General features: G+C 38.2%; 1 protein-coding gene across 3 annotated transcripts in view; it reads right to left on the bottom strand.

The window, feature by feature from the left end:
* The window catches only part of GTSF1 (gametocyte specific factor 1), an 18,557-nt gene that overhangs the window by 3,775 nt on the left and 4,499 nt on the right, over positions 1-10,283 (bottom strand). For all 3 annotated transcript variants that reach the window (XM_011930439.1, XM_011930441.1, XM_011930440.1), the window contains exons 3-8: positions 6,259-6,359; positions 4,340-4,466; positions 3,811-3,894; positions 3,279-3,342; positions 1,502-1,596; positions 525-561 (exon numbers count right to left, since the gene is read on the bottom strand). In XM_011930439.1, coding sequence (XP_011785829.1) covers positions 545-561; positions 1,502-1,596; positions 3,279-3,342; positions 3,811-3,894; positions 4,340-4,466; positions 6,259-6,359 — 488 coding nt within the window. In that variant the 3' untranslated portion in view covers positions 525-544. The remainder of the gene's footprint in view (positions 1-524; positions 562-1,501; positions 1,597-3,278; positions 3,343-3,810; positions 3,895-4,339; positions 4,467-6,258; positions 6,360-10,283) is intronic.

The raw sequence follows: 10,283 nt of genomic DNA, 5'->3' as shown, positions 1-10,283 counted from the left end.
TTTCACCATGTTGGCCAGGCTGGTCTCCAACTCCTGACCTCAACTGGTCTGCCCGCCTCAGTCTCCCAAAGTGCTGGGATTACAGGCATGAGCCACCGTGCCTGGCCAGAAACCCAAAACTTTTAAGTGCTCATTAAAAAGAGTATGAATTTTTTGATGAGTATTAAACTGTACTGCACAGGGAATGAATTGCAGAGCAGTGAAGCACAGCTGTCTGATTAATCTCAGTCCATTAAAAGAGGCATGATAGATCTAGAATGCAACTTTGACTAAAAAAAAAAGGCAATGTGTACTAATGTTAGAGAAAACAACTTGGCATGTTAACAGAATTCTAATTTAACCAGTAAATGCCTATTCATTAGAGTGTAAAGCCATAACAGAGGCTATATACTTAAAAAACACATGCACACACAAAGCTTTAATTTGATACCATAATCTGAAAGAAAATTGGACCCAAATTGCTTATGTCCAGTTAAATCTTGCTACCATCTGAAGAGATAGTGAAATAAAACTGAAACACTTACTTGATGAGATAGGTATTCAGTTACTGTGCATTTCCATCTACAAGTAGAAATATTTCAAAATAAATACACCATGCCAGTTGAAATTCACTCCATCCCCTATTCTTACTAAATACAAATGACTTATTCCTGGGTATACTGAATTATAATATAAAAGTAGAAGAATTTAATATTAGTAATCAGATTTCATCCAAGGGCATGGGAAGAGAAAATAGACCTTTACCTATCAAGCCTTTTGACATATAATTTGGTGACTTCATGTTTTGGGAAATGCAAGTATCCAGGTAAAAATGTTTTAAAGTGAATCCTCTAGCCACCTAAAAATTAGCTCAAACAGTAGCACAGACTGAAATCAAGAGAATCTGAATCTAGGGGCAACATTGGAAAAGAAAGTTTGTATTAAGTAAAAATGACAGTATCTTGGGTGTTCCCTATGTGGAAATTTCATTATGAGGGTAATATGATACAAATTTCGTACTTGTTTACCCAGCATGACCTCTGAAGTCTGGGGAGGACATCTGAATACCATTCTTTATGCTGGTTCTTGTGACTTATGACTTTCATTTTCTCTCTACTCATTTCCATTTAGGCCCTCACAATCCAATTTCTGATCCCAATTCTCTACTAATATTATGCCTTGAAAAAAATTAGGGATGACTTCCTCCTAGCCCCAATCATCAACCTTTTTATTGGTTCCCAAATTTTCTCATGGTATTTGATGTCAGTGGTCACCCCATTTTGAAAATATTCTTTTGGCTTCTGTGATCTTACACTTTCCTGTTCATAATTTCTTGCTCCTAACCAGGGTCAGTAGGGTGAACTGAGTAAGGTGCTTAGGGCATAAAATTTAAGGAGGCACTCACTTTAAGGGTCATGGAACACTTTCCAAGGTGTTCAGACTGAACACGTCTGAATAATCAAGATCAACTGTATTTAGCACAATGAAAAGAGTAAAATTATTTTGCCTCTGTTTCACTTACTGTTTTTCCATGGCAAAACATACGGCAGAGATTTGGGAACGCGCATGCCTGAAGCCAGGTTATTCTTATGTTCCGTAACTATATTGCTTGCAGGGCTGCAAAAAGATGAATTTGGCTATGTCGGCAGATCAGTATCATTCAAGCAGGCACACGTAAGATAATCAAAATGTGTTTTTTGTAATTTGGGGAAAAACAACAACCTACATTCATCTGAAATGTAAACACATTTCCATCAAAACATTCCGGCAATTAGAATGATTACCACTTACTTCTCTGGAAAGCTCCCTGTTCTGTACAGGCATTAAGATGGGTCTAACCATTTTCATTTTCTAGAAATTGAGATAAACAGCAATGCCCATCTACTGTTCAGCTGTATGACAGGCTCATCAACTCACTCAATAAACATAAGAGATAAAACAAAGTGCTAAGGCAACCAAACCAAAAGCAGCAAATCTTCGACTGAGGTAAAATTAAAAGTTGTAGCCAATGGAATTCATTTTAAGTTTTTCTATCTTAATGCACATAATAGTATACACTTAAAATTATTTACTGACCTCAGTAGTTAAAAAGTAAAAATTTGATAAGCATTCTGTTTGGGGAAAAAAGTGAAGTATAGCATCTTATTCCTTCATTTCCTAAACCAGAAGTATTCTCATTTGGGTTTGAAACTTGATATTCCAAGGTTTGAGTACTGGTGTTAATGAGAAATAGTTTCATTAATTTTTATTTTATTTAGGACAAGGACTCTTTCTGTCACCCAGGCTGGAGTGCAGTGGCATGATCATGGCTCACTGCAGCCTCAATCTCCTGGGCTTAAGTGATCCTCTGGTCTCAGCCTCCCAAGTAGGTGAGACTATAGACATCCACCACCATGCCCAGCTTATTTTGTTTTTTAAAAATTTTTTGTAGAGACAGGATCTCACTGTGTTGCTCATGTTGATCTTGAACTCCTGGCCTCAGTGATCCTCCCACCTTGGCCTCCAGTCATGAGCTACTCTGTGCCTGGCCAGAAATCTTCTAGTTGTCAGTTAGAGCTGGGCATGATGGCTCAGGCTTGTAATCCCAACACTTTGGGAGGCAGAGTGAGGTGGATCACTTGAGGCCAGGAGTTTGAGACCAGCCTGGGCAACATAGTGAGACCTTGTCTCTGCTAAAAATAAAGAATTAGCTAGGTGTGGTCGTGGATCCCTGTAGTCCTTGCTATTTGAGAGGCCCAGGGGGATTGCTTGAGCCCAGGAGGTAGAGCCTGCAATGAGCCATGATCATGCCATTACACTCCAGCCTGGTCAACAGAGTCCCTGTCTCTAAAAAAATAAATTAGATATAAAATCAGTGGGAAGAAGAGATGCATATTCTTTCCTAATAGGTACTCTGGATTTTCCAATCTCAAATAAAGAATTTTTAAGACTACTTTTTTCTTATACACTAGTTACCTAAAGTAAAAATGATCCAAGTGGTATAGTGGGAGAATTTTTTCAAAGCATTAAAATAATGTAAACCTAGCAAAAAACATAACTAAGACACATGAAAGTCTGGGGCCACTGTTTCCCTTGCTAAACGATAATGTATTTTTGTATCCCTAATGATTGGCACAAAGCACATGACCTTTTCATGAATCAAGGAATAAATATGAAAAATGACAAAACAATATCTAGACTAAACTACCATCAAGGAACATCGTTAAAGAAAGTGATCAATTCATGTTCCGGTGGCTTCTCTCGGTAACAGAACACCCTGATTTTGGGAGGCCATGCTGGGTTGAGACCCTTTCATTTACCTGTTATTGTCAGAGTAGTGAGTTGTGCCCCAGATAAATGGGGTGCTGGTCTGTTCCCACACATCTGTCAAAGGAAGCAAAACATAGTTTGTGGTACTACTAGATAAGACACCAGCAGTTCATGTTGGTTGAATTTATAAGATGGGAAATAATACACCTACGTTTTGCAGAAGCAAGTAAAAATTGATCAAGTACCCTGCCTAAGTGACACAGTAGCAAGAATTTAATTGAAGGATATAAACACAAGCAACACAAATAATAATAAACGTGCCTAGTAACAATCAAACACAGATGGTACAACACAATTTATGGAAAAAAACAGATGTAAAGAAGTGCTTTTTCCAATCAAGAGGGATCGGCTGTTCCACGTGTCTGCACAGCGATACAAATGTGCTCGTTTTGGGGCCCAATAAAATAATAAGGCATTCTGAACAACATGGTATGTTCATAAAAAAGGAAAATCTTCCTTCTGTCTTAAGCAAATGACTTGAGATTTAGACATTGTGAAGAAAAAGATGTAGAGGCAGCTCACCTTTATCCCAGTCTTCATCACAAGGAGGGCACTGCCAAGTGCTCTCAGCCAGAGTCTCTTGTCTAAGGCTCCTGGTTTGGTTGACTGTAAGACAATAAAGATTGAACATAAGAGGGGGATACTGCCAAGTTATTGTGTTCAAAGGGGCTAGCAGCTTAAAAGGTTGCAGGGTAGCCTGTTGGGTCTTTATTTCTGAAAAATGGATAGTATAAAGCTAAACAGAGGGATCTTATCTCTTTGCTGACAGAAGAAAGAAAAGCAGAAACAAAAAATGCTTACCATATTTATGGCAATAAATGATTTATTTTTAGATGAATTATTAGTAAAATGAACTAGGCTGTTTAGGAGAGAAAACAGTATGACATGTACAATCTGAAAACCTATTGCTGCCATGATACAAATCTCAAAGGTGGAAAAGTATTGTTCTTCTGAAACAATGAAAGCCAAAAATCAAGCCGACAACGTAGCATAATACAAATCTGAAGGAGCTACCCTCCAGTACTGAAACATTTGAGATAGTGAGTCTTACCAACATCTTGCTCAATACAACTTCTGTCATCACAGCTTGAGATATGATGACTAATTTCAGCTCGAGGAACCTGGTGGCGAGCATTGAAGGGACAAGTAGCCAATTTGCTTGCAACATCAGGATGATTCTGTGGAACCAAAATTAAGGGATCTGTTAGTTCTTTGAATCTCTTAAAGTCGACGGGGAGTAGCTAAGCCTTATTCTACAAATGCCTCTCCTAAATTTCCTCAATAAACTTCTGGCTTAACTATAACAAACTCATAGTAAAAAACTAAGAGGGAATTATTTATTGTTCTTATAGACAATTACTTAAAAATCATCGAAACATAAGTCTTTTTGTTATGATTGTAGAGACTGACAACACAGATATTGGGGTTTAAGTGCTTTATGTAGAGCTAAACAATGAATTTAGGATTGGGTATTTGAACAATATCTTTCCCTGCTGTTTATTTCTCAGAGTCACATGATTCAGGCAGCACAGCCCGTAATGAGAGAGCTCTCTGGATGTCTTTGAAAGCTGATATTCAGGATGAATAGTAACACTAAAATACACTCTGAGTCTGCATTGCAGTAGTGTCCCTGCCATTGCAATACAATAGTGCTGGAAAATAGCTGTTGGAAGGGAGCCGCAGAAGAGGCAAACCAATGATTTTTCAGATTAACACAGTGACGCTTGCTTAAAGTAATGATGCCTGAAATGAATCTCTGAACAATTTGACCTTTATTTCAGCTATTTCACTAAGGAAAAATCCAAATGATAGAGTCTACTTTGCTGACCAAGTTCCTTATTTTAAAACAAAACAAAGGGTTTAGTATCACCTATATCCTATGGCAAATATACCAGCAATTAAGAAATTTATTAGGAAAAGAAAAGATACATCATAAATGAAACTTGAAAAAGTAAAAAATAATTATGAAGCAGGGAGAAGGCTGGAAAAATATATAGGTGTGAGAAACTTGCAGGCATCTCCATCATTTTCATAAGTGGTATCAGGCATTCAATACAAAGGTTTTGTGGCCAAAGATTAAGAACATTAGAAGAGGGGAGTTATGATAGTGTCTTCTTTTTAGCACTTGGCTCCATTTGGGAAATGTCTGAGAGCCTAGAGGGGACAATGTGGTAGTGGTATCTGCTGATCCATACTCTCCAGGTTTAATGTTAAGGGATACTTGCTCTCAAGATTAAAAGGAGCTGGAGAAATAACAAAGATAAATTATGTTTCCAGGATTACAAGTACTTTTCAAAGGATGTTAAAGCTGAATTGTATGCAGTTTGGATTAAATACCTCAATTGCTTTCCAAGCATAAATTCTAGCAGAATTTTGGCTTCTGTATCAGCATTCTAACAACATTGTCAAAATGTCTCAATTAATGTAGCATGAAAGTAGTTTATATCAGCTAAGTCTATACAAGAGTGACCAGAAAGAAAATCCTTATTATTTTTTTTTAAGATGTTTATTGTTGAAACTTGGAGATACAGTTATTTTTAGGAATAATTTTTCTTGGGCTAACTTCTAGCTGTTCAAGCTCTAAAATTTCTAAACAAAATAATCAGAAAAAGTGAATTATCGCACTCAATCATTGTTAGGCCGATGAATACATCAAATTTACAAGATAGGCGGGATTTCTCGTTGTTAGCAAAAATTAGTGTGTTTTACAAAGGGTGAGAAGACTCTAGAGATGCTATTTATAAAGGGTTCTTTGTCACTAGTTAATGGGAAGAAAACCAAAACAAGAAAAAATTTATCTTAAGGAATGAACAAATGCCTTTCTATAAATGTTGGTATTTAAGAGAGGTAGATTCCCAAAACAATTCTGGCAATCAATTAAAACATTTATGATAAAATTATTTGATGTTTATAAAATACGGCCTTTTAAAAGAACTTAGGAGGGCGTCAGAGGGCAAATTATGACCCTACCTTTCTGCACTTGATAAGATGATAAGGAAACCTGCAAGCCCTGATTTGATGGTTTTTGTCATAGGGGCATTGCAATAGTTTCTCAGGGTCCAGGGAGTCAGCTGAAAGAGAGAAGTATTTCAGTAGGTAAAACGATAACAGGCTCTTGTAAAACTACAGCATTCCAGGCACACTGGATTTTTTCAAGAGACTCTAATAATAGAATATAGTCTAAAGAAAACTTGGATTAAAAAAAAAGGGTGACTACACATTTAAAATATTTCTGAATCTTAGTAAGTTCAGCAGAATCAGAAATCTCAGGATGAAGTCTCAGTTTCATATTGAATTGAACATAGTGCTTTCATTGCTGGTTACTCTTATTACAGAACAAAAAGTTAAATAAAATGTCATCCTCTTTTTCTTTTCTAAAAGTGCTAATTCAGGGTTATTCCTATTCTCTAGCTATTCTATCTAGAGCCTCCCAACTAGTATGCTGAAGTTGAAATGGATTGCTGGTGTGCTAATACACTGATTTGGGGGCCCACTGCTAGTTCAAGCCATCCCTCACCCCCCATTTCCACAGGCAAGTTGGGGGTAGTTAATCCCCTTCACTAGCATTTTCATCTATCACTAGTATCCCCTGACACAAAAAAAGTTGGTAAGCACTGCCCTGTATCAGTTATGTTTTGTGGAAGCTTGAAAAATATTAGTGGATAGAAGATTTCTTTTTCATCTGTTTGCTTTAACTTACTCCTATAAGTAATTCCCAATCTCAGTTACTCTAATTACCTCTCAAATGAAACCAATACTGTTATCAGACAGGTAGTTTTTACTTTTCATATTTTGGAACACAGGTGAGAACAAAATAGAGAATTCTTTAATCTAGTGACTACTACATTAGCCAGCTAAAAAAATAGAACAATGTGCAAAAACAGAACCTCCTGAGGTTAAGACAACTGCAGACATATGGAACTGCTGTGTGAAAGAAAGCCCCTAAACCATAAAATGCTATTTAAAACAACCCTTAGGTTATACAAGATGCCCAGGCTGAGCCCCAAATTTTAACAAGCCTGGTTAAGGAAGGGAAATTAAATGGTTAAGCACATTCTGGTATATTATGAAGACAAGAGGCAACCTAATAAATTGCTCTTGCCACCCCTGAAGGCAATGATAAAAGTGAAATAAGATAAACAATTCACATTTGATAAGAAGCTTATAAACCAGGAGACTGCTATGAAAATCAGAAGCCAGTGGGGAATTGAAACAGACAGTTTCACTGGAAGAGTGGTAAACATGCAATAAATTGCTAACCATGATCGTGATGCAAATGAGCCAGAAAGGTGACTTGAAGGACAGAACGAATAGGAAGGAACAGTCTTAAAGGACAGGCAGGCTTATTATGCCAACCAGGCTCTTCTTGACCAGCAATGTTTTCATATTTCTGAAGCTTCAGGACAACCAGGGAGAATTTACAGATGAAATTCTTGTTAGTTTCCCCTCATTTAATCCATTCCCATCACTAGCAAATGTTAGGCCATGTCAGCAGCTGATAGACTGGATGGTACCTTATGATTCATGTATATTATACTGTCCATATAGTAGCATATGTCAGAGTTGATAATGAGAGCTTCTCATTGTAATGCTTTACTTCCTGGTTTCCAGCAATTTAGGTCAACTTTAATCTGGCTTTCTAAATTAAAAAAAATTTTTTTTTTATTTAAAAATCTGTTTTTGTTTTTTTTTTTGTTTTGAGACAGAGTCTTGTTCTGTTGCCCAGGCTGGAGTGGCTCACTGTAACCTTCACCTCCCGGGTTCGAGCAATTCTTGTGCCTCAGCCCCTGGAGTAGCTGGGACAAAAATCTTTAATTGTGATTAAAAACACATATAAAATTTACCATGTTAACGATTTTTAAGTATACAGGTTCAATAGTGTTAAGTATTAACATATTCCCATTGTTGTGCAACTAGTCTCCAAAAGTTTTTTGTTTTACTAAACTGAAACTCTATACCCATTAAATATCAGCTCTCCATTCCCCAGCTCCCGGCAACCACCATTCTACTTTTTTGTTTTGGTGAGTTTGACTAGATACATCATATATGTGAAATCATAGTCTTTTTCTTTTTGTGACTAGCCTATTTCACTTAGCCTAAGGTCCTCAAGGTTTATCCATGTTATAGCATGTGACAGAATTTCCTGTACTTTTTCTTTTTTTGAGACAGAGTCACCCAGGCTGGAGTGCAGTGGCATGATCTTGGCCCACTGCAACCTCCACTGCCTGGGTTCATGCGGTTCTCCTGCCTCAGCCTCTTGAGCAGCTGGGATTATAGGCATCTGCCACCATGCCCAGCTAATTTTTGTATTTTTAGTAGAGATGGGGTTTCATCATGTTGGTCAGGTTGGTCTTGAACTCCTGACCTCAGGTGATCCGCCCACCTCAGCCTCCCCAAGTACTGGGATTACAGGTATGAGCCACCACGCCCGGCCATTTCCTGTATCTTCTATCTTGTAATTTGCTTTTTTCTCTTTTCACTTAATGTATCTTGGAGTTCCTTCCAAGTCAGTACACACAAGAAATATTTCATTGCTGCATATGGATGTACCAAATTTTTAACTGATTTTCTTATGAATGGACATTTAGGTTGTTTCCAGATTTTACTTTTTTTTGAGACAGAGTTTCATTCTTGTTCCCCAGGCTGGGGTGCAATGGTGCAATCTCGGCTCACTGCAACCTCCGCCTCCTGAGTTTAAGCGACTCTCCTGCCTCAGCCTCTCAAGTAGCTGGGATTACAGGTGCCTGTCACCATGCCTGGCTAATTTTTTTGTATTTTTAGTAGAGACTGGCCAGGTGGGTCTCAAACTCCCGACCTCAGGTGATCCACCTGCCTCAGCCTCCCAAAGTGCTAGGATTACAATCTCCCAAAGTGAGCCACTGCGCCTGGCCCAGTTTTTACTATTATATACAATGCTGTGACTAACAATCTGGTTTATTCTTCTTTGTGCATGTATGAGTATTTCTTTTTCTTTGAGACAGGGTCTCACTCTGTTGCCCAGGCTGGACAGTGCAGTGGTGTGTTCTTGGCGCACTGCAACCTCTGCTTCCTGGGTACAAGTCATTCTTGTGCCTCCAACCCCCAAGTAGCTGCGATTACAGGCATACTTGTCTAATTTTTTGTGTTTTTAGTAGAGACAGGGTTTTGCCATGTTGGTCAGGCTGGTCTTGAACTCCTAGCCTCCTGTGATCTGCCCACCTCAGCCTCCCAAAGTGCTGGGATTACAGGCATGAGCCACTGCGCCCAGCCAATGTATGATTATTTCTCTTTGATATACACCTAAGAGTATTGCATTGAAGTGTCTGTGCATTAAAAGTTGTAATAAATGCTATCAGACTGCTCTACAAATTTATGTCTGGCTTCTTGGGAATATAATTTACTTTGGTAAACAAAGTAGGTCTATTTGACAAGCTTCCTCTAAAAGCACAGACTCAGCTGTTACTCATATTTGGGTAGGGACCAGAACCCATGGTGAGAAATGGAGGAAACTTCATGGAAATAAGGAACTATGCCTGACAAAAGTATCATCAGCTAAGAGGTACAGTTCAAAGAGAGAAGACAGAGATGTTTAGGAATCTATAAGATTAAGCTGGAAATCCAGGTCAATTTGGGAAAATATAGTCTAAGGCAGTGTTAACTTACTCTCCAGGTGTTACATCACTTAGGGACTGTGTTAAAGTGCTGATTCTGATTCAGCAGGTCTGGGATGAGGCCTGCGATTGTCCATTTCCAACACACTCCCAGGTGATATTTAAGACAAAAAAAATGTGGCTGAAAAAAAGTAGCGAAGAACTAAGAGACAGAAAGGGGAGACGTTGTTTTCTAATTTAATAGAGAGTAGTATGCTTCCAAGAATAAGTATATACATATACCATACAGGGACTTCACATTCTTTTTTCTTTTAATTTTTTTGAGACGGAGTTTCAGTCTGTCGCCAGGCTGGAGTGCAGTGGCGTGATCTTGGCTCACTGCAACCTCCACCTCCTGGGTTCAAG

Source organism: Colobus angolensis, unplaced genomic scaffold (genome assembly GCF_000951035.1).
Source record: "Colobus angolensis palliatus isolate OR3802 unplaced genomic scaffold, Cang.pa_1.0 Scaffold87, whole genome shotgun sequence".
Classification (NCBI taxonomy): Eukaryota; Metazoa; Chordata; class Mammalia; order Primates; family Cercopithecidae; genus Colobus; species Colobus angolensis.
This window is presented reverse-complemented; position numbering and strand designations above follow the sequence as displayed.